Consider the following 23,604-nt stretch of genomic DNA (forward strand, 5'->3'; position numbering starts at 1 on the left):
TAGACTGGTACTGAATCCAGGCGCATTACCTATCATCCACTAACAAACCTCAGACCCTGGAAATGTGAGTATTTTAAATGCTGTGTGCAGTGGAGCAGATGTAAGAGCTTTTCTTCAGTGTCCCCCCTGTCTCTGTGTTAGCTTCAGGATGCTAACTTTAGCTGTGGTTAGCCTGTTGTTTTAGCCTGTAATGTTACGGTAAACGAGCTCTGCTGTTTTCTAAACATTGTGCACTTGGAGCTTGTGGCGCCGCTCTTAGTGACTCTGAAGAGCGGGGCGGTATCAGCGGCGGCTCATTTACATGTGAAGATCACACCCACTAAATCAGACCATTCTGAACAGAGGGGCTATGAGAGCCTGGAAACAATGCTGCTGTGCTTGATTTATTGGCTTTTTGGACCAAAACATGTTACTACCATTTCATGAAGACATCAATGATCCATATTAAACTGCAGAAAATGAGCATGATATGGGACCTTTAAATACTTTCAAATACAGCTTTAGGAAAAAAAAAATTAAGCTTGGGAGATTCATATGTTTCCTTTCTGTAACCCTACCTTCTAAAATGAAGAAAATATGTAATACATACCAACCTGTGCTCTGCTTTCATCTCAGTTTACGTTAAAATGATAAATGAAATAGAGTGAAAAAGATCTGTTTTTCCTGCATGAGTCAGTGTCCCAATTTGGGCACCTGACTTAAAAAAGTCTAACTTCTTTTTAAATGGAAAATAAAATGCTTATGTTGTGCTTTCTCTGGTCTCCAGACAGCTCAGAGCACTTTTACATTGCAAGTCACATCCTCCCATTAACACCTCTGCTATCTAAAACAACATCAATGCTAGCCATTCCTTTTCTAACACCAATGGCACAGCACCCAGAGTAGTTAGGGGTCAAGTTTCTTGCCCAAGGACACATGGGTACTACAAAACCTGCAGCTGAGCCCCTACCCTTCCAACTGTACGACGACCAACTCTACCACTGAGCCGCTCAACAACCAAATGTCAGAAGTAATTTGAACAAAGGTCACAATGTAACTGACACGTCCATGACTGCAGTATGACAGAGGGGCTGTATATTGTAACAGAATTATGTTTTGGGCCTTTTAAATCAGCATGGAGGATTTTTTTTCCAGAGAACTTGTGGTTGTGTCAAATGCAGTCTACTTTCCTCCAGGCCATGATCAGTGTTTGTGTGTTGTAGTGGAAACCAGAAATCCCCATCAGACTGTCGAAAAACAGTAGTTATAACATGTGACCCTTGTGGAAAGACACAATACAAGACAAAGCTCTTTGGTTTCCGTGTCATCAATGGAAAAATCTGGATTTATTTTTAATTTGACCTCCTTAAAGTTTCAGAGAGATAGTCTTGGAAACAAAACTAAGAACTTACTTGGTAATGTCAGTATGCTCATTTAGAGGCACCCATCTCCTGGACAAGCAGATGCAGTCATTGTTCTCCTTTAGGGTTTTTTTTAGAGCTTCATATCTCTGACTGTTGATCACTTCTTCTTCACTTTGAAGTCTTTAATCAATTAAGAGATTTTCTAGCTGCTCCTTCTACTCACAGGCTTTTTACAAAAACGAACCTCTTAACAGGCCATGTGATTCAAACATTTGCTTTTTGACACTGCAGCATTCATATCCACAGCTTAATCATACTCCAGGTTTTTTTTTTTCAGCAATAAGAGCATGCAACAACATAAAACTCAGATAAAACATGTTTGTTAAGGTTTTCTTTTTAAATTATTTTTTCCTGATTCTTTCTTTTTAAAAATCATTATGATGTGCATTTTAACAGCACTTTGGCTTAAGTATACTTAAATCTTTGTATGCTCTAACAATTGAAAACAATACCTGTGAAATTCATGTAGATCTTATTTAGCTTTGTTTTCGTGTTTTTGTGTATGTGTGTGTGTGTGTGTGTGTGTGTGTGTGTGTGTGTGTGTGTGTGTGTGTGTGTGTGTGTGTGTGTGTGTGAGTGCGCTTTCTTCACAACATGTGGAAGCAAAGGACTAAATATGGACCACCTGATCTGAACAACTCAATGATGGAAAGACTCGCAGAGAGTGTGAGCAAGCCGAGTTCATGTCAGCATCTCCTCTTGTGTTCTCACACCTCATGTAAGTAAGTGTGTGTGTGTGTGTGTGTGTGTGTGTGTGTGTGTGTGTGTGTGTGTGTGTGTGTGTGTGTGTGTGTTTGTGTATTTTACACTTTAGCGTGTTTGCATTCATCACACCTCCGTTATCGTCATGCATTAAGCTCATGTGAAGAGTGATAACATACCTTTCCTAAAAAGAGAACACACACACACACACACACACACACACACACACACACACACACACACACACGCTCTAATTTTAGTCAGAGCTCCATGGTGTTAGGGCTGGGATGTGAGGATAGCTGGTGATGTAAAACACACCCGGATGGATGATTTATCTCATCCTCATCACGTCCTCTGCCTCACAGCTGACAGTCACACCACAGAGCCTGAGGCCGAGGGGAAAAGGGGGAAAGCTGAATCGTATTTAGCCTAACAGATCTTTTAACTGATGTTATCGACTTAAAACACAGCACAAAGCTTTGATTTTGAAAATCTCAAAATATCTTTTTCTTTTTTTTTTGCTTCAGATGCAAAGTTAAGAATCACTGACGCTGACAAAAGTACGGACAAGTTCGACTACAAGAAATGTTCACTCCTTTCTTAGTCTCAAAAGGACACTTACTGTTGCTGCTGCACTTTTTAGGATGTTATTGAATCAATCTTGCATGACTCTACCAAATTCTGACAAAAAAAATACGGCAAATATGAGAAAACAGCTGATTTTGTTGTAATGGCTGATAGCATCATCTTGGGATATCAAAGTGTTCTTTGAGATTAAAACTATGATAAAAAATAAAATAAAATAAAATCACTGTTGCTAATATGATGACCGTACTAAAATACTGACAAACTCTGGTTTTGTCACCTTTTATTAGCACTGTTTTTAAGGAGGACAAAGAGACCATTTTTTTTACAGGGGATATTCCAGCTTGGACTTTGGTCTGTACATGAATACAAAGTGATTAGGATTACCAAAAGCTTTTCATTCATTGAACTGATTTTTGATAGGGAGACTGGTTCAAAATATAAAAGGTTTTGGTTCAATATCACAGAGGCATGACAGATTTATAAAGTTAAAAAGTTCTTTATGGTCTTATTAAACAAGATTGTAAAAGCAGATTTTGGAGATTTCCATGGAAAAATTTATGATATTTTCAGAGGACACAATACACCAATTTTTGAATTCTGCTGAAAGGTTCACAGAGTGCTTTATTATTTAATGTCCATGGTTAAATATGGGTAAGATTAAAAACTGCTTCAGAGGTTTTACTGGAACTAAGTAGTAAAGTAATAACCAAATAATTTACTCTTGTCACGAGAACCTTATCTTTCACTTCATCTGTGCCCAAAACAGGCTCAACCAGCGACTACTGTGAATAAGGCAGCTGACAACTGGGAAAAAATCCATGTGACATCTGACTGCAGGGGATAGACCCCACTGGGACTGGCATGGGTTAGCCCCCCTCCTCATGTTGATGACTAGCTTAAAAAGCAAGCTACAACCAGATTAGGATGGGTACTCCGTTGAGTGTGAGTGAGGGTCAAGGTGGAAGATGACTCTCAGGCAGATCACACAGCTACAGACCACAGGACAGACCAGATTAAGTGTTGGATGAGGGATTCAGAGGAGGACAGGGGTTGGACTTTCCCTCCACAGCCAGAACTTTAACAACAGCTCTATAAATTAGATAATGCATGTCTCCACACACACTCTGTTTTTTCTCTCTTCTCTCCTTCATCCCTCATTAGTGTGGGGGAGGTAGAGCGTACAGTGATACAGCTCTACAGCTCTACAGCGCAGCTGACATGACCTGGAAAATGCTTTAACACTGTAATGCTGATAGGCTGTGTTATATCAGGAGCCTCTTTTTAAGGATATGATCGATGGAGGAAGCTGGCACAGAGGGAGACCAGAACTATCTACTCAGCTCTCTGAGGTGTTGTGGGTCTAACCTAGTGACACACAGCTGCAGGTAGATGTCCACCTCATAACGTAAGCACTGGCTCTCACTGCCATCGGTTCCCATCTCTTCCAGGTTCATGGCGATACAGAAGCCACGAGGTGGGCCATGTTATCTGTCATTAGAGAAGACTGGTTTGCGGGTGTGATTCACTGAGCGCATCCTAAAGCACAATGTGTATTCCATGCAGGAGGTGGATTCGCAAGGATTATGAGATTCCTTTAATTTCAGAAAGACTGCAGCTGCTTTAACCCCACATTCTCATACAATTCAAACTAAAACAGGGTATCCCCGGGGTCTTAAAAAGTATTAAAAGTTGATTAATCAATTTTGGGAAAATTAAGGCCCTTAAAAAGTATTAAAAAGTCTTAATTGTGGTTTTATGAGGTATTAAAGTTTATAGGTATACTAGCTTTGACTCCAAAAAGAGACATGAATATTTATTTTCCTCCTTGTGACTGTCCCCAGATTGGGACGTTAAAGATTTGGCCAATTAAGTTATGAAATAAAATAAAATATATGCATAAAGACTCTAGTTACAATAAGATACAACAATAAAGATTGTGCGAGGTATATACATCAGCTATAAATAAACGTCACTACTAGTTCTAAAAAGAGAAATTAAATACAACATGTCCCAAATTTTGAAAATGATGAAATAATTTCTAGATTTTTCAGAAAGTTGGCCTTGAATAACTGCTGTTACTTGTTGTGGGTGTCGATAAACCTGCCTTTGGTTTCATTTGTTCTTTCAAGTTTTATTCCTTCTCAGCTTACATAATTTCTTTAAAAAAAAAAAAGAAAACTACAACTGTTTAAGACGGTTGCCAACAACAACTCAAAGTCGCAATAAAGTCTTTAAACTTTTTGAAAATTTTTTTTTTTCAAGTCTTAAAAAGGTATTGAAATCAACCTCAGGATTTTAGCATACACCCTGTAAAAGCACCTATAAATCTCCTTACTCATGCACCAGATTTAAATCAGGTTTTCCTTTGAAGTTAATTCATGTTTGGACATTTTGATTCAAAATGGTTTGTTTATTCAATATAACACTCCTTGTAACACTACACGACAGGAGCCTTTAATATTCCACTTTAAAATACAATGTTTGGCGACTCTGTCCTCTGCTGGTGATAGTTTGGTAAGACAACTAATATCAGACTGACTCAAGAGGATTCAAATGAGACTCATTAGTAACGACCGATCGAGGTTCTGCTCTCCATATCTATCAGTGTTTTTAATCACGTTCAAACAGTTTATTTCCACATTTAATCAACATGGTCCAGATCATAAATCCTCCAAGTTTCCTTTATGTTTGACTAATGTTTTGTTCACAGCTTTATACTTGATTCTTCTGAAACAATACATAGATATAATGTGTCTTTTTATTCAATTTTATTTATAAGCATGTTTAACTTTTAATTAAAATAATCACATTTTTCAAAGACAGTAGTTTTCCAATGAGGTATAGTTTATATAGTTATACTTTTATGAACACAAACTCTGCAAAATAATGAAATGTAAGCAAGTGTTTGTCTTATTTATTTATTTACTTTTTAGTAAAATGGTCTTTTTACTCTTAATATGAAACATACTCAACTGGAAAGTCCAGAAAATGACTTATTTTAATGTATCAAAAGAAAGAAACGCCTGAATTGCTTATAAAGAGTTAAAAAAAAAAGAAGGGAAGGGCCAGGAAGAAAACCTGGGTGTATGTGTTTAGTTTCTGGCATTAAAAGAAAAATTCCGATTTCAAGAAACCTCTCACAACAATGGAAGAATATTTTAATTTACCCAATCATTCAAGGCATTTTTTTCTTTTAACATATTAAATTAAAACTTTTTTCTGGACTTATCAGGTGAATGTGGGTCTTATTAAGCCAATTATGACCAAATGACACAAACACTTGCTTAGATTCCAGTTTTTCCAGTGTAACAGCTCTTGTGGTGTCCCTCAAGGGTCAATTCTTGGCCCCACCCTTTTCATCCTCTACACCCTTCCACTTGGAAGTATCATCAGCCGTCATGGAGTATCATTCCACTGCTATGCTGATGATACACAGCTCTACATTAAGACAGACCCTTTTTCATCTGCAGCCCCGCTATCATCATCATCATCTTCATCATCATCATTGGCTCTGAGCACCTGCCTTGAGGAGATAAAGGCGTGGATGTCAAACAACTTCCTGCAGTTAAACAGCTCCAAAACTGAAGCCATTTTAGTTGGCACACCGCACCAGGTCCAGTCATCCAGCATTACCCACATTAACTTCTCTGGTCAGCACATTCCTCTTTCATCAACAGTCACCAACCTGGGTGTAAGGTTCGACAGCCACCTTACCTTCCACACTCATATAAAACACATCCATAAGACCTCCTTTCACTTCCTCAGAAACATTGCAAAACTCCGTCCTCTCCTCAGTCTTTCAGATGCTGAAGAACTGGTCCACGCCTTTGTCTCCTCAAGGCTTGACTACTGCAACGCACTCCTCATCGGGACTCCTAGCAAGGGCCTACAAAAACTCCAGTACATCCAAAACAGTGCCGCTAGGATCCTGATGAGGGTGCGGAAGTACGACCATATAACACCCATCCTTCACTCTCTCCACTGGCTTCCGGTCTCATTTAGGATTCAATACAAACTCTCCCTCCTAACCCACCACTGCATCCATGGAAACGCCCCCCCATACCTAAAAGAACTTCTCAAACCACAAACCTCATCACGCCTCCGCTCTGGTAACAACTACCTCCTTCTGCCCCCCAGGACTAAACTGTGTACAATGGGTGATCGGGCATTTAGCTCAGCCGCTCCTCGCTTGTGGAATGCCCTCCCTGAACACCTGAGGGCTCCACAAACAACAGACTCTTTTAAGAAGGGCCTAAAAACCTTTCTTTTTAAAAAAGCTTTCACTGAAGGCATTTAACCTCTTTGTAATCTTGTTGTTTTTAACCTTGTTTAATTGTCGCACTTTGAGATCGCTTTGATGAAAAGTGCTCTACAAATAAAATTTATTATTATTATTATTATTACCAAAACTTAGTGATGGGGGATGTATTCATCACAGCTTTGTATTTTATTTTGAATTTTAGCTTTTCATCCATGTTATCCATTAAAAAAGAGGTGGTAAAGAAAGATTACCATCTATATATTGATCAGTGATGAATATAGTCAGGAGTTGTCCCTTCACAAAATGAGCTTTGAAATGTTGCTGATAATCTTATTTTTAACAGAACAGTCTGGAAGGAATTTTCTCTGTGTTTATTACTTATCAAAATTGTAATGCAGTAAACTAATAGAAAATGAAGGAGGGGTTTATTTGTTCAATCTTTCTTTCTTTCTTTTGCTCACCTGTTGTAAATACATGAATCTAAAGCATTCATGTTGGCAGTGTTTGAACATCCTGGTGTGGCAGCACAGTGTGAAAACATCCAGACAGAGCTTTGGTGCAGCTGTGAGCACTGTTACACTGTCTGAACATGTCAGCAGCTCATGTGTGTCAGTGTGTGTTTGTGTGAGGATGAGGTGTGGGTGTGGGTGGGGTATGGGGTGAGGGGGGTGTGACCTTGGACAGCTGGTCTCCTGTGTCTCTCCCAGCATCCCTCCTCCCCTCCTCTCCATTTTCTCCTCTCTTCTTTTTCAGACATTGTTCCACAGCTGAGCAGAGCAGAGCAGCTGGATAAAGACTCCTGGACTGGATGGGTCCTCTCTGATGTGTTTGGACATTTGGATATGAGTTAAGCTCGTGACTGACTCACTCTTTCCGTTTCCTGTGCTGACTCAAAGCCCCTGGATTTGCAAACTTTCTTCTTCTTCTCAAGGACTGTTTTAATGCAGTCTGGTGGATGATAGAGATACATCCTCTTGATACACTGACACGGTATGACTCTTTCAATACTATTAATACGATCATCATTAGAAGAAAAATTTTCCATTTCATTCACTTTTGTTCTTCTCTGTTCTCATCACTCCTTCATTCATTCCCCTTCTCGTCTCCTCCTTCCTATCCCATTTTCTCCCCTCATCTCACCTGCTCTTCTTTTCTCCTGCCTCGTCATGGCTCTTCTCCTCCTCTCTCCAGATGATGACCATCTCTCTGCTCCTGCTGCAGTTGCTCCTCTCCACCACTCTGGTCTCCTCCTCTCCTTTGACCAAGGTAAACTGTGAAACACACAGGTTGCTGTTTTGTTTTTTTTGACAAATACACCAAAACCTTTCATACTTGGCTAAAGAAGGTATGCTCCTCTTCATTTGGGAACCTGCAGTTATGGATGTTCTCACCTCAGGGTTCAAAAATATTTCCGTTGGAGATGTTTTCCTCTTTTCTTTTCCCTTTCTTTCCCCCACACTTTCCTCATTACCTGACTGCTGTAAATCCTTCACAAGTAGTCCCCTTAAGAAGACTGATGACGACCCCTGAACTCAGAAAGTGAGCTGAATACAGGAAAAGTGTGTGTGTGTGTGTGTGTGTGTGTGTGTGTGTGTGTGTGTGTGTGTGTGTGTGTGTGTGTGTGTGTGTGTGTGTGTGTGTGTGTGTGTGTGTGTGTGCGTGTGTGTGTGCATGTGCGTGATGCTGACACGTGCAGAAGGATTTGCAATGTATTTAGTAGTCACGCACACAGACAGACACACAGACACACAGACACACAGACACACACACACACACACACACACACACACACACACACACACACACACACATGTACAGACAGTGAGCAGACTCTCAGGTATGTGTGTGTGATTATGGCTGTCAGCAGCACATCTTTAATCTGGACCCACACCGCCGTGCTGCTGTTTGTTTCCTATGCAGCTGCTTTATAACCAGCCGGTCTCTGAGGTTTTTGTTTGAGCTAAACTGTTATTAACCTTTTCTGGAGCTATACACAAAGAACTTAGAACTGATGCGGCAAAACCAAAAGTCAGAGTAAGATAAAAATGTTTCTACTAGCTTGAAAAAGTCTTGATGGTCCATACATAGGAATATTCTTATAAATTTGTGACTTTGGTAGGCTACACAATATAAGGCCAATATAAGGCCTGTGTCCATTGATACAGGTTTTCACACCTGCAGCATTGACAGCATCAATTTCAGACCCTTTCTCATCTGAGCTTGCCATAGAAAGCGCACAAAAACTGTTTCATAGCATGTGTTCTTCCTGTAACGGTGACCTTAAAGTCTGTAAAAAAAGAAGCTCCGTCAACCTCAGAATTGATTGAATCAAAAGAATTTACAAAGAAAATCAGGTTAAAAAACAAACAAAAAACAAAACAAAACAAGAAAAAAACAGTGCAAGATTAGTGAAGAGCATTTCTTCTGAGCATTAAAAACAATGAACTGTAATGGATATGTACAGAACATATATGTTGCCAGCCCAACCAGCAGAAAAAAAAGGCTACGGGTGGAAACAGGCTCTGATAATTTATTCCACTTTATATACTACACTTTAAAAATCCACTGCTGAAAAAAAGCTCACATTAAAAAGAGAGATAGAGAAGTTTTACTGAGAAATTGAGGGCAGCGTAAAGACTGGGAAAAGAGAATATGAATGAAAAGTGAGAGGACAACAGAGCAAAGAAAGAGAAGGAAGGGGAAACATTTCTAAAAAAAACATGGCAGACAGAGTGTTTTTATGACCAAACAGGGTCAGACATGCACTTGTAATTATACCATCACATTACTGCGTGTGTGTGTGTGTGTGTGTGTGTGTGTGTGTGTGTGTGTGTGTGTGTGTGTGTGTGTGTGTGTGTGTGTGTGTGTGTGTGTGTGTGTGTGTGTGTGAGCGAGAGAGAGAGAGAGAGAGTCAGCTGGTTGCTAACAGCAGGTTTGCAGTGCAGATGTCAGCTGGAGGCAGCAGATGCATCCATTGTGTGTGTGTGTGTGTGTGTGTGTGTGTGTGTGTGTGTGTGTGTGTGTGTGTGTGTGTGTGTGTGTGTGTGTGTGTGTGTGTGTGTGTGTGTGTGTTACTGACCTCTTTGTAGTGAGGAATGTGTGGAATTTAAAATAAGTTTTTAAGTAAGGATCAGTGTAGATGATGTTTGTGACTAAAAGTACTGCATGCTGTTTACAGTCCATGTTCACTGAACTGAAACAAAATGAACTCATATCTGTCCTTTTTTGGTTTTATGTTTTTTTTTTTAAATTAGTTTAATGATCATGTTGATATTTACTCGATGAATGGATGGATGGAATATTTTGTGATGATGTGTGACTGTAATGTGTTAAATTGATTTGTGTGTTGGTCTCTTCTTGCTTGAGTCTGACACAGATTTTCTTTAACTCCATCCTCTTTTTGTCTTTCACCTTTGTGCCTGATCAATCAGTTCATCCCAGCAAAATTGTACTATTCCCACGATCTCCACGCCTTTTAAAATAAATAGATAATTTAAAAAAAAACAAGACAAAACAGAAAAAACAAACAAGTTGAAGAGCAAGTTGAGACTTTTGATGTGGGGGTCGCAGTAGCAGGACACTCTCAAAATGTCTCTCAAAACCCAACAATGTTCATGAAAGAAGATTTCATTCAAATAAACAAACAGTGTTTAGACCGTGTATTCAAGCATGCAAACAGAAAATGTTTGACATGTTTTTCACATTTCTCTTAACACTTCATGAAAACAGGATTTTTCCATATCTAGCTCACTTTTCAGAGTCAGAGGTCAACATCGGTCTTTTCTGGGTGACAACTTATGAAGGATTTACAGGATTTGAAAGAAAAATGAGCGTGTCATCCCCAGAAATATTTTCAGCCTTGAGGTGGAAATATCTCTAACTTCAGCTTGCGGAGTGAAGATAAAAACAGGGTTTTCGGAGCATTGTAGAAGTAGTTACACCATTCTAAACATGAGTCAATAACTTCTTTTTTTCCCCCCACTTTTTTTTTATCATTTTCCAAAGATCGATTTAATGTTTTAGTGTCATTTTAACAACAGGGTTTGTTTCACACAAGCCAAAAATATCATTTATAGCATTTCATCTGATTTTTGAATTATTTTTTTTCCATGGATGTTAAACTATACTATGACACTGACCACTGATGAGTCTGTACAAAGCCTTTCACTCTAAGAAACTGTTAGAAATAGTCACATTTTATTTATTTTGAAATTTAGTTTTAGCTCAAATAACCTTCAAAACATACATATTTCAAAAAGTGACAACTTTTTTTCAAAATTATGTGCTGCCTATTGCTGTCCAGCTGCCTCTGTGATAAGTCTGTGTGTGTCAGTGTGTTAGGAAAGTTATTGTTATTCAAAACAGCAAGTGTCTCCCCCAGTGGGAGGTCAAAGGTCACCATCTGGCTAGAGTCTGAGGCATAATACACACACACACACACACACACATATATATATATATACTTTTTTGTCTTTCCGTCTTGAAACTGTGAAATGTGATACTATTAAATTTTGTTCTTTCTTCGTCCTTTGTCTTTTGTGTGTGTGTGTGTGTGTGTGTGTGTGTGTGTGTGTGTGTGTGTGTGTGTGTGTGTGTGTGTGTGTGTGTCCTAGGATGAATCAGTGTGTTCCAGGACATCTTGTGGAGCAGGACGTGAGTGTGTGTCCACTGAGAGAGGAGAACCAGTCTGTCGCTGTTTGCAGGTGAGGTTGAATGACACTCCTTTGGTTACACTTCTTCACCACATTGAGCGGTTTAGCATTAGCTATTAGCAAGTGAGTGAGCACAACACCAAGGACTGAAATGTTTCTGTTCAAGAAGGCAGGAAATAATAAAGGTACTACGTTTTGGTTAAATAAAATTATGATGCCCTTATGACCAAATCATAGTCAAACAACAGCAACAGAATGGGTTAGTTTTGAAATATCAAATTAATACTTTTTAAAAACACACATCTAGCTTAACTGTCTTGTCTGTTGATCCTCTTTTTCCTCTGCAGAGCTGTGGTGACACAGAGCACTGGGTGTGTGGCAGTAACAGCAGATCCTACAGGAACCACTGTGAGCTCCACAGAGATGCCTGCATCACACACACCAAGATACACGTGGAGCACAGTGGACACTGTGTGGGTCAGTGCACAAACATGAATAAACAAAACTAAAAACTGGCCTACAGAGAGTGAAAGCTTGGTGCTGACTGTAGAGTTTGAATGCATTCTGTTTCTGTTTGCAGAGAAACCACCAAAGACGGATGTGAGCCCCAGTAAGTCCCCAGCTTCTTACAGAGTTCATAGAAATCTAAACCTGTGAACTAATGATTAAAGAGGGGGTATTACGCTCTCCCATATTTAAAACATGGATATAAACAACCAATGCCGGATTTACATACTAAAGCTGTACAAATGTTGAAACCATTACATATGTTGTAGAAATCCCTGAATCTGCCAGAAAGTTTCCTAAGATGGTCCCCATCATTTAGCCACCAACAGGCCTCCAGAGGGCTGGCCAATCAGATGGAAGGGGTTGCTGAAGTGGGGAGCCTTAAAGAGACAGCAGCTAAAATATTTCAGAAGCTGAAATAAGGTTTTCTAAAACACCATTATAAGAAAAAATAGGATTTTATTTTGCTGTAAATAATGTAAAGATACTGCAGAGACACCAGAGGGACAGTATAAAGACAAAAAAAAACAATAATAATACCCCTCTTTAAACTATATCAAGTATGAAGATATTTCTCTTGTTCATTTGCTTTACAACAAACATTTGACGTTTTTCTCTTCTGTGTAGTTGTTTGTTTCATGTCTGATCGTGATTGGCTGAGAGAGACCGTGATCCAATGGATTGAGGAGGCAGTAAAATCAGTCAGCCCCGCCTCTAATGTGTCCTCAGCCAATGAGCTTCTGCAAACATACTTTAAGGTTAGAAAACCTGCCATCTGCACAATCACCAACTAACCCTGTCCCTGCAAAAACAGAGACATTAAAAACACTAAGTTCTCCTTTCGCTCAGATGTACGACAACGGGGATTCAGAGCTTGATTCCAAAGAGTTCCTGAGCTTCTTGAAACATAATGAGACTGCACTTAACCTCACCTACTCGAACAGTGTGGAGACCAACGTGCTGCTCAGGTACACACCGAGCCTTGTTTATAAGCTGAGATGCATTATTTTGTAAAAATTCAGACCCAAAAACTTTTTATGCCAACTTCAAATCTATGTTTTTAAGTCTTCAAGACAACGACTTTGAAATATTTTTCTTTGAGGTCTCTTTGCGTGGATGCTTTGATTGAGCTGTCGGATGAAAATGCAGACTGGAAGCTGAGTTTGACTGAATTCATCAACTGTCTGACACCAACCTACCATCCCTATGAGAGAAGTAAGGACAGACACACACTGCAAATGACACACTTTTTCATGGTTTGCATCAAAATGACTTTAACCTGTGTTTGCAGAGTGTGCTCTGGAGGATGAAGTGTTCGAGGACGGAGCTGAAACTCAGATGGAGTGCAACAAGTGTGTGTGTGCGTGTGGAAACTGGGTCTGCACTGCACTTACCTGCGCAGGTAAAGATACCCATGTGACAACAGTTACAAAGCTTTTCCTGTTAAACTCTTTTAAACGTGCTGCTTTGTGTTTTAGGAGAGAATCAGGTGGAGGAGGAAGTAATGGAGGGAGCAGAGGAAGAAGAGATGACAGAGGAGGAGTGGAGCAGGAGAGTAGCTGAACTAAATGCTTTACAGGTGGATGGTTGACATTGAGCTGGTTTACCAGGAGAAAACATTGTTCATTGTTAACCATGGATGTTATATGTAAATGACTTATTTACAACTGTGCCACTCTAAACAAACAGAAAAGTACACCTTAAACCTTTTTATATTTTTGATTATCTTTCTCATTTTAATTTATCATAAAGTGCAGATACTTTTCTGTCTTTTTTACTTATTATTTAAAATATTTAAATATTTAAAACTAGGTGATCAGAAATTAGAAAAAAACATTTCAAAGACCAAAAGATTGATTTTCTTTAGATAATTTTTTGAGATACTATTTAAAAGCTCAGGGGAATATCTAGAGTACTTTTTATTATTCATGAGAAATATTTTTTATATTGTGATTGTGAAGAAATGTCTGATGTTTCATATACTTTTGCTGGAAAAATCTCTTTAAATGGAGGATTTCTATGATGATTTATCAAATAAACATTAATGGGATGGGAAACACTCTGTATTTATTAAATATGACTGATAACAGTTCAAAAGAATGAAATATTGGATATGTGCAATAAATGGAGAAAAAAAATGCAGGCATTTCAAAGACAATATTGCTAACAAGCATTCAAGTGATTAACATAGAAATATTTTCAATGTAGAAGAGGTGAAAACATGGCTCTGGATATTCAAAGGTCCCTTATTATGCTCCTTTTCTGCAGTTTAATACGGATCACTGATGTCTTCATGAAATGGTAGTAACATGTTTTGATCCAAAAAGCCAATAAATCAAGCACAGCAGCATTGTTTCCAAGCTCCCATAGCCCCTCTGTTCAGAACGCTCTGATTTGGTGGGCGTGGCCTTCATATGTAAATGAGCCACTGCTGATACCGCTCTGCTCTTCTGCGTCACTGAGAGCGGCGCCACAAGCTCCGAGTGTACAATGTTTAAAAAACAGCGAAGCTCGTTTACAGTGACATTACAGGTTTAAACAACAGGCTAACCGCAGCTAAAGTTAGCATCCTGACTCTTACATCTGCTCCACAGCACACAGCATTTAAAATACTCACATTTCCAGGGTCCGTTTGTTGGTGGATGGTTGGTAGTGCGCCTGGATTCAGGACCAGTCTATTCGCTAGCCCTCTGTTGTACTGTCCAAAGTTGGAAAAGCAGTCGGTAGTGAAGTGACTAGCACACACATGCACAGTTTTACTGAGTGTAGCTGGCACATTTCCTTGATAAATGAACTCTAGACACTTGGTCTTGTCTTCGTCCGAGATGGGAAGCTTGTGCATAGAACTATGTGACTGTTTACAGCCAAAAACATCCACACTCCTCTCCCCGCTACTGGAGAGATTTCTGGGGGGAGAGGAGTGGGCGGGGAGGGGGTTCGGGGGTACAGCTCCGGTGGCCCAATCAGGTCAGTCTTGCTCCTGATTGGTCAAAAAAGGGACTTGCTGATGTCGGCGAACCCCGGAAATTCACAACAGCTCGTTTTAGGTCAGGATTTTACACTCACAAGCACTACTAAATACAGGTTTTGACAAAAATATCACATTTTGTGGGCTGGGAGGAAAGCCAAAGACCCACAAATTTCACTAAAAGACTTAATAATGTGATTGTTGCATAATATGGGACCTTAAATACAACACACCCAGTCATTAATAAGGCCTCCACACAGGCTCTTCTCCTCTCATGGACAGACACGCCCCTTCGATATAATTGGACAGTGCTGTGACAAGACTACGGTCCTCCCCTGCAGCTGGGTGCTGTTGACTCGGTCCGTAGTAGAAACTGCCTGTTTGGAATGCACCACTGTGGCTCAGCGGAGGTGCAGGAGGAGGAGGGGGAGGGGGAGGAGGAGGTGAAGACAGGTAGGGGCTGTATGGAGTGGGCTGGGCAGAGTAGGGAAGGGTAGGCAGGTGATGCATTCTTGGACTTGGAGTGAACGAAGACGTCAGAGAGGAAACCTGCCCCAGGAAAGACGGCTCAGTGGTCCAGAGAGAGGAGGAGAAGGATCTGCAATCTGAAGAGAGATGACATTGAAAAATACTGCTGTTTTTCTTCTCCTTTTTTATTTTATTTAATTTTTTGATTTTTATTACTTAACACGAACTTTATTACTCAAGTGTTTTCTCAGAATAAAAACAACCCAAATAACTAATTCAATGTCTTTTTTCAAATTCTTTTTAAAGCTTCAGCTCTTAAATGAAACTACCACAGTGGACAGAGGTTTTGACTGTAATAAATGTCTGTTTGGACCCATGTTTATGATAACGGGGTAAACTCCATCTATTCAGGTAGCTGTGAGACATGTTGAAAGCTCTTGACACAGTTCTGTAAATACATGTTTTACTGATTTTATTTTTTAAACGAGTCATGAATTTAGTTTTCACTTTATTTTATCTGGTTTAAATTATTAAGAATTTTTTTTGGTAATTTAAACATTACTCCTTTCCTCTTAGACTCTGCAGGGTTTAAAATACTGCTCTGCAGAAATATCAATACATTAACTCATGGAATGGAGTTGATGTATTAACATTTTGGCTGCTTAGTGATTTATTTCACAGGAAAACTGAAACTCAAACATACTCCACCACAGTGAAGCATTACTTTTGGGAAAATGGTTATAGTCATCTTAAGAGTGATTCTGTACTGAAAACACTCCTCCTTGTTACAACATAATGATTAAAACATGTTATTGCAGACACATGTGGTAGGGACTCTATATATCTGTAAACAAATATTTGGATTAATTACACCCCCCACTCTTGTACCTGATGACTGAGTGCTGCTGCTGGATGACCTATACGCTCCTGTTTTCACCTCCTTCTGCCGCTGTCCTAAGAGAGAGACAGAGAGAAATATGAGATGAATGTATCCCTGACCGCCAGCTCAGGATACTTTATTCACTCTGCTGTGAACTGACGTCGTGGCAGCCGCTGTCCATCCACAGTCACCTTGATGGCTCTGTGTAAGGTGGCAATCTGAGGTGGTGAGGTCAGCACGTTGATGGAAATTGTGAAACTCTTCCCTGCATACAAACATAAATTGATGGATGAATTTAAGACCAACCTCTGTTCCCCAAGCAATAATATATTGTGTTTTGTTTACTGTTTTGCATTTCATTGTCTACCTCTTCCACTGCGACCTATGAAGCGGAGGTCATTGAAGTGGGCGTAGCCTTGCTTCATGGTGGCTGTTGCATTGCGGAGCTCTGCGCTGCTGTTGTCCTCATTACCAGCCATCACAGTGACAACCACACCATCTGGTACATCATTGCCAAGAGCAACCACCTGCAGGATGGAGCAAAGACTACATTTTATGACATCTGTCAGTTTTATTATGACATGATTGACAGGCAGACAGGTTATTAGGTAGATGACTGAACGGATGGATGGGTAATTCCTTACAGTGAAGGCTCTTGGCAGAGTCTTATTACACCTCCAGTGTGGTGGAAGGCTGCTGCAGAGAAAGTTTGGACTGTCAGTCTGTACCAGGCCTCTCGGTGGCGCCGTGCTGCGCTGTTGAAGTGACCTCACCTCCTGCTTGTCCACTTGGCGGCTGGTTGGTGACTGTGTTGGCCTTCGTTTCACTACAGGTTCTAGGAGGTTCAAGAAGATAGCTCTCAAATTTGTGTTGCCTCTTCAAACATTCAGCCATATTTTAGCCTTTCATTTCTTTTTAAATGCATGAACATTAAAACATTTTTAAATGCATATATTGAATGATCAATGAATGCTGTAATTTTTTTTATTTATTTCATTTTTTTTAGTACCATTTGTAATTGACAAAACTTTATAAATTGAGACCATTAGCACACAAGATAGTCATACTAGTACCTCATTTGACCTTTTTGGTCTTAGACACAGCTGAGAAGGCAGCAGCGTATTATGTGATATGAAATACAGGAAGTAATGTTGAGATTTAATTCTGCTCCTTTGAGTTGGAACTTGTGAAAAGTAAAACCTATTTTCATCGCTGCTCTCAACCAACAGCCAGAAAACTACAAATACCAACGTGAAATACGCTCCGTCCTTTTACGTCATCAAGCCGCGACATGTTGTACCAAACGACAACACCGATGAAGTGAAGCTATCGTTTTACCTGAATAACTTAGGTTTGTGGTGGTTTTTAATGATTTTAGAACTCATTTGAATCTCCGGCTCTGTGCTCTCCTGTCCCCCCTCCTGTCCATCTTTGTCTCTGTTCTCAGTCATTGGGTTTAACCGACCGCAGTGTTTGAATAGGAGGGAACTGTATTATTATTCAGATTTTACTGCCGGAGGGGAAGTGACTGTGGTCACACCACCTGTCCCCTCTGTTTTTATTTCTGTGTGTCTCGATTTGCCTCAGATCTTTTCTGCTACCTTGTTATTTTAGGCTCTTGGCTCAGCTTCTATTCTGAACTGCATAGCTAGCTGACAAGTTTTGTTTTGGTTAAATGGTCCCAAATACCCACGCGTGCTTTGATGTCATGGGTATTGTAATGTGCCGCTGCAAGCATGTCTTTGTCAGCGAGTATGTTATTCGGGAGAGGTGAGGTGCCATAAAAATGTAATATCAACATTTTTAATTTGTTCATCGGTTGAAAATATAATGCTAAATCATTATTGTTGCTATTCTTACTAACATGTCAGAGCCTAATTCATTGTTATTTTTTTAAAGCTTCAACTGGCAACATGCTAACAAACATCAACTCTTTAATACTTTTGTCTCACAGTCATGACTCAGTACCCGGATTTGGTTGCTGTTTGAAGCCTAGTGGAAAATTAGTGGAGCATTTGTTTAAGCTTCTGTTCTGCACTCACATGAAAGAAATTTCAACTAACATGTAACCCACATGTTTGTGTCTTTTAGTTTTAAAACCATAATCACAAACCCCTCTGCTTTTGTTTGACTGCCTTAAATTGGGTTCTAATAGTGGTTAGCATAATTACCTTATCATAATTGCCATAGTTTTACCCTGTATTTCTTCCTTTGGTTTTTGCTTATGTCATCAGGTGTGTGAGGTTATGAGCAGTCCCATGGCTGGATCTGCCGCCTCCAGTTCTAAAGACCGGCCTGTTTCCAGGACCAGCTTTATTCCAGAGCTGCAGAGCATGATGTAAGAATACACCACACACACACACACACACACACACACACACACACACACACACACACACACACACACACACACACACACACACACACACACACACACACAAAAGGTGACTCACCCCAGTACAGCATGGGGCTGTTGCTGCTGAACAGACTGTTTGACGCCATTGAAACCTGTTAAACAAATGATCAATCATACTGGTAAATGTTTTGGCTAATGAGATTTTTGCAAAAACTAAACTGCCTACAGGAAATAAAACCTCAAACATGGTTGGCTTGGAATATCCCAGAGCTGTTTACCCATCATGTTATACTCTCAAAGCTAAAAACAAAAACAAAACTGGTTGATTTGTAAAAGTATAAAGAATGAAGTTGATGAGGTGATCACAAAATGAACACTGAATAAACTTCTCAGGAGTAAAAAAAAACATGACTGGCATTTTAAGGCATACATCATTAACCAAATACTCAAACTATTTTTTAATTACTTGTTTTAAAAACATGTAAGTCAGTAGGACAAAAAAAGGTAAATAAGTACAACAGTCAATTAAATATCCACATTTATCTGACATCTTTTTGCAAATAACTTTGTGCTGATGGGTTTGTTAAATTACAAAATGACTTGAATGAATAAGATTTGATTAGCAACTGTGTTTAGATGACCTTTCTATCAGTTATAAAAAATCAAGGTAAAATTTGAGCAGCCTTAAGTCCTTAAAGATTGATGATAAACAAATAATGTGATACTTCAAAATTCACCCTAAAATAATTAATTTCCGTGACTGTACTTGGCTCTTTTTCAGACTCACAATAGAATTAAGAACATATAATTATGTTGAAGCTTTCTTTAAAAAGTTTGCCCTGATGTGAGAGAAATGCAGACATAAACCTTTTTATTTTGTGCTTGAGAAAAGTAGGTTGATAAATTTTAAAAGTATTGCAAAAAAGCCTTAAGTGGTTTCTTTTCGCTTCTAATCAGATCTTTTTTGACAGAATTGACGAGACGTCTCATGCATTGTCCGGCCTCTCTCTCTCTCAGTAGTATGGCTGATATAGTGTGTGTTTTTGGGGTACTCACCTTCTGTTGTGTGTGTGAGCTGCAGAGATGCTGTTGGTGGTCAGAGAGACTGGAACCCAACTAAACCCCAAAACCTAAAACCAACACTGAGACTGAAGCTTACCTGCCCACAACCCACCTCCCATAAACCAAAGCCAAACTCACCTGTATAATTGACGATGACAAACAGCCAATCAGAACTCAGATTTGGGGACGGGGTTGTCTAAAGAAAGAATAGATGTAAAGATGGAGGTAGAGAGAAGAAATGAGAGAAGGAACAAACGTCAGGATGTGGGTAAGACTCCCATCATGGATGTGGCTTCCCTGGATGCAAATTGAGGTTTGACCAAACTGTGGTCAAAGTGTGTATGTGTGTATGACCCATGTGGGACAGACGTGTTCATAGGTTATGATTTTGTATACATCCTGAGCTGTGTTTCTACAACCCAATTGTTTCTTAAATCTTAATGTTGTTCTTGTGTTAGTATTTATTAGATGGTTACGGGTCAGACTGACACTGTGTGTGTTTTTCATTGAAAGACTGAGTGTAAAACAAAAAAGGAAAACAAAGTGCAAATATGTTTTGCATTTTTTACAACAGATTCAGAAATATTGCTGCATTTCTTTTAGGGCTGCACGATTATCGCAATCGCAATCGCAATCGCAATGTCAGCACACGCAATTATGTAATCGCAAAACAGGATATCGCAATCGCAATCGCAATGTCAGCACATGCAATTCAGATTTTTCTCCATGATAACCAAGCAAGCGTGTAGACTCATCATGACACAACTTTTTTAATTAAATCGCAAGCACAATCGCAATCGCAATATTGTCCACCTAATCGCAAATCGCACCTTTTCCCCAAATCGTGCAGCTCTAATTTCTTTAAAAAAAATCGAATTGTAATCAATGATATCAGCTCCTCTGTCCTCATACCTTCATTTTTTTTGCCCACTTCCACTCAGCTCTAAGTAACATTTTAATACCTTTGATATGTTGTTGTGTTTCCTTTGTTTGTCCCAGGTTTGCTCTGGGAGATGCTCGCAGGCCTCTTCATGAGACAGCAGCTCTGGTGGAAGACATTGTACACACACAGCTCATTACTCTGGTAACAAAGCCAATACACTCATCACAGCCACAAAGTGTGCAGTAATGGTTTAAACACGGACATCACAGATGTCACATGGAAAGGTCTTCCATTATCACACCTGTGTCACCTTGTTTTTAAACTGATCCTGGAGTAGATCATGTCTTGGAGTGTCTTAAAACAAATCTTCCATTAAATCTGCTATGAAATGTTGCAATGTAATTATGTATCAGAATCAAGTGTTTTACATAGCAGTGTCGTTGTTTGATGCTAATTTATTGGTTTTGATTATTAGCTTTATCAGGCCTGTGAGGGTGCAGCTCTGCGAGGGTCCAGGGTCATTTCAGCTGAGGACATCCTGTTCCTGATGAGGAGGGACAAGGTAAACGAAGCACTGTCTAAAACTGTGACAATGTGAAAGACATTTGAAGGAAAAGGAAATATAAGAAACTGCTGGTGTCTCTAAAAATGAGTTAAATTTGAAGGTACTGATTCCCTTCAGCTGCCTTTTATTTCTTCTTTATTCACTTTTGCTCTTTCTCTCTCCCTGTCTGTTAATCAACCAGAGAAAAGTGGCAAGGTTATTAAAATATCTCCAGTTCAGAGATTATAAATCTAAACTACTGAAAGGTCTGGAGGATGAAGACCCTCAGCAGGAAGCAGGTACAAGCACACACACATATGAAGACTGTGTATCAGATTGAATGTATCAATTACCATTACTTTGACTCACGACTGTGTACCTGCAGGTGGGAACCAGATGCGGAGGCAGCGATTGGCGCAGGATTTTCTTGCATGGCTGGATCAGACTGGTGACCTGCTTTCATTGGCTGAGCGACAGGAAGTAGACCCAGTCAAACAGGAGAGGATGGAGGTCAGAGCTCAACATGATGTCTTTATTCCAATAGAGGCACATTTAGTTAAATTCTCCTGAGGCTGATGATGAAGATGATTTAGTTTCATGAATTGTCTATGTTTGTGCACTCATTTTCTTACAGCGTCTGGAGCGTCAGACTCGAGCAATGGACCAGGCCCAATACTCTGAGTTCTGTGAGAGTCGGCAGCTCAGCTTTGGTAAGAATTAGCTCTTTAAAAGTTGATAAAACCACAGAAACACAGACTTTATTCTGCTTTAATGTTTATTTAATTCTAAACTCACAGATTAATCTGCTTGCTCGAATATTCTCAGCTAAAAAATCATCAAAGTTTCGGGACTGGCTGGACTGCAGCTCTTTAGAACTGAAACCAAACAGCATTGCCATGGAGGTTATTTCATACCTGGCTTATGAAACAGTTGCACAGGTAACATGTTGAATCATGACTGTATATCCATATAAGTGTTTGATCAAAAACTTTCCAGTGTCGTAATAAAAAACAACGCATCCTTCCTGTTCTCCAGATTGTGGATTTGTCTCTGTTGGTGAAGCAAGAAATGACTGCAAAGACAAATCCGATCAGTCATGTGATCTCTGCCAGCTACATCCACTACAATACTCACACTGAGGTTCACACACATATACACACATATTTCTGGTCCATATGTATTAGGTGTATTGTATTAGTTGTCTTTGTGGTGACTAAAAGTACCTTTATGTATTTTTTTTTCTCCACCAGGTAAAGAAAGATCCAGACTCACCTGAAGCCACTCCTCCATCCACTCCAGGCTCCTCCCACTCATCCAAACCCCTAATGCAGGGTAATGGCAGTCTGGATGGTAGAGCCAGACAGAGGAAACGCAAAAAGGTGGGATCTAGTATCCAGCATCTGTTACTTTCCATCTTCACATACTGTACAACATGGAAAGTTCTCCTAGTTTAGCAATTATTTAATCCATTTATTTTAGGAATATTGAACAAAACTTTTCACAAGACCCAATGTTACTCAGTCACCTGAAAAAAAACAATGAAGTGGTGTATTTGTAGTTACATATGAGATATTGTGGTGTACTTAAACATACAAGGCCAAAACCAATAATGTAAAGAAAGCAAACTTTAAAATAATCTTACCTAATGAATGTGACACATGCTTTACGAGTTTGAAAGAGGTTTAAGTTAAAACTTTTTTTAATCCTACTTCCTATAATAAACACACAGATATCCAAAGTCGCAGCATTAATTCCTAAAGAAATGTACATAAATCAGTACCTTTAACAAACAACATGCTTTTCACTGTTGGAGATTTTTGTAATCTTTGTTCTGTAAAATGTGAAAAAACTATTGCCATGTAGAAAGATCAAAAATAGTTCACCCTTTTTATTATTATGCTGACTCTTCATTTATAGGTTATCAGTTCGTCCAACCTTTGACTTGAGCCATATTAATATTTTTACTCTTTGTGAATCAGAGCTGTCCAGCTACTGTGGAGCCTCCCAGTGGGGCCATCCAGCCCTGTCACATCAGAGAAGCTATCAGAAGATACAACTACAGACACACAGTAAGTCAACTCACTAAACAAGTTTTATTTGCTGTTACTTTTTAATTTAAAGAGTTACTTGGCAGAAAATCTGCATCAGTTAAACGTTCAGTTTAAAAAGAAGGATGGATTTAAAAGTGAAACTATTTCTCTCTTTTCTTTCTCTCAGAGTGCTTATTGGAAAAGTGGGATGACTTTCCTTGCTTGCTGATCACAAACCTTAGAAGAACCTCCACAGCTGATTGTATTTTTTTCCCCTTTTTGTAATAAAGAGTTCTCTCA

At 39.4% G+C, this 23,604-nt stretch overlaps 3 protein-coding genes across 3 annotated transcripts; 2 read left to right on the forward strand and 1 right to left on the reverse strand.

Annotated features, from left to right (window-relative positions):
• The first annotated feature begins 7,742 nt into the window (after positions 1 to 7,742).
• Positions 7,743 to 13,835, forward strand: LOC141795371 (follistatin-related protein 1-like). Its single transcript, XM_074676212.1, has 10 exons — positions 7,743 to 7,944; positions 8,146 to 8,220; positions 11,568 to 11,657; positions 11,954 to 12,083; positions 12,187 to 12,216; positions 12,741 to 12,871; positions 12,963 to 13,081; positions 13,216 to 13,328; positions 13,405 to 13,515; positions 13,592 to 13,835. Exons 2-10 carry the CDS (start codon positions 8,146 to 8,148, stop codon positions 13,702 to 13,704), a joined length of 912 nt encoding a protein of 303 aa, XP_074532313.1. The 5' UTR covers positions 7,743 to 7,944; the 3' UTR covers positions 13,705 to 13,835.
• Positions 13,836 to 15,321: 1,486 nt separating this feature from the next.
• runx2a (RUNX family transcription factor 2a) lies at positions 15,322 to 18,931 on the reverse strand. The gene is made up of 6 exons (XM_074676081.1): positions 18,883 to 18,931; positions 17,074 to 17,264; positions 16,797 to 16,956; positions 16,590 to 16,694; positions 16,438 to 16,503; positions 15,322 to 15,686 (listed from the first exon to the last, which is right to left on the reverse strand). Exons 1-6 carry the CDS (start codon positions 18,929 to 18,931, stop codon positions 15,322 to 15,324), a joined length of 936 nt encoding a protein of 311 aa, XP_074532182.1.
• supt3h (SPT3 homolog, SAGA and STAGA complex component) lies at positions 17,702 to 23,596 on the forward strand. Its single transcript, XM_074676079.1, has 12 exons — positions 17,702 to 17,780; positions 18,664 to 18,767; positions 20,847 to 20,931; positions 21,206 to 21,292; positions 21,477 to 21,573; positions 21,660 to 21,784; positions 21,909 to 21,984; positions 22,100 to 22,212; positions 22,310 to 22,414; positions 22,525 to 22,653; positions 23,254 to 23,343; positions 23,492 to 23,596. Exons 2-12 carry the CDS (start codon positions 18,676 to 18,678, stop codon positions 23,531 to 23,533), a joined length of 1,041 nt encoding a protein of 346 aa, XP_074532180.1. The 5' UTR covers positions 17,702 to 17,780; positions 18,664 to 18,675; the 3' UTR covers positions 23,534 to 23,596.
• Positions 23,597 to 23,604: the final 8 nt, after the last annotated feature.

This window comes from Halichoeres trimaculatus, unplaced genomic scaffold (genome assembly GCF_033239565.1).
Source record: "Halichoeres trimaculatus isolate MK-OKI-2021-1 unplaced genomic scaffold, fHalTri1.1 fHalTri1_scaffold_8, whole genome shotgun sequence".
Taxonomy (NCBI): domain Eukaryota; kingdom Metazoa; phylum Chordata; class Actinopteri; order Labriformes; family Labridae; genus Halichoeres; species Halichoeres trimaculatus.

Bases quoted from the DNA above. Each gene is read 5' to 3' on its own strand.
- LOC141795371 (XM_074676212.1), top strand. From the start codon at position 8,146: ATGATGACCATCTCTCTGCTCCTGCTGCAGTTGCTCCTCTCCACCACT. The intron at 11,658-11,953 runs GTGAGGTTGAAT...TTTCCTCTGCAG, and splicing joins CAGTCTGTCGCTGTTTGCAG to AGCTGTGGTGACACAGAGCA. The intron at 13,516-13,591 runs GTAAAGATACCC...TTTGTGTTTTAG, and splicing joins CACTGCACTTACCTGCGCAG to GAGAGAATCAGGTGGAGGAG.
- supt3h (XM_074676079.1), top strand. From the start codon at position 18,676: ATGAGCAGTCCCATGGCTGGATCTGCCGCCTCCAGTTCTAAAGACCGG. The intron at 21,785-21,908 runs GTCAGAGCTCAA...ATTTTCTTACAG, and splicing joins TCAAACAGGAGAGGATGGAG to CGTCTGGAGCGTCAGACTCG. The intron at 22,213-22,309 runs GTAACATGTTGA...CCTGTTCTCCAG, and splicing joins CTTATGAAACAGTTGCACAG to ATTGTGGATTTGTCTCTGTT.
- runx2a (XM_074676081.1), bottom strand. From the start codon at position 18,931: ATGGCGTCAAACAGTCTGTTCAGCAGCAACAGCCCCATGCTGTACTGG. The intron at 16,957-17,073 runs GTAAGGAATTAC...TCCATCCTGCAG, and splicing joins CTCTGCCAAGAGCCTTCACT to GTGGTTGCTCTTGGCAATGA. The intron at 16,504-16,589 runs GTCAGTTCACAG...TCTCTCTCTTAG, and splicing joins TGGACAGCGGCTGCCACGAC to GACAGCGGCAGAAGGAGGTG.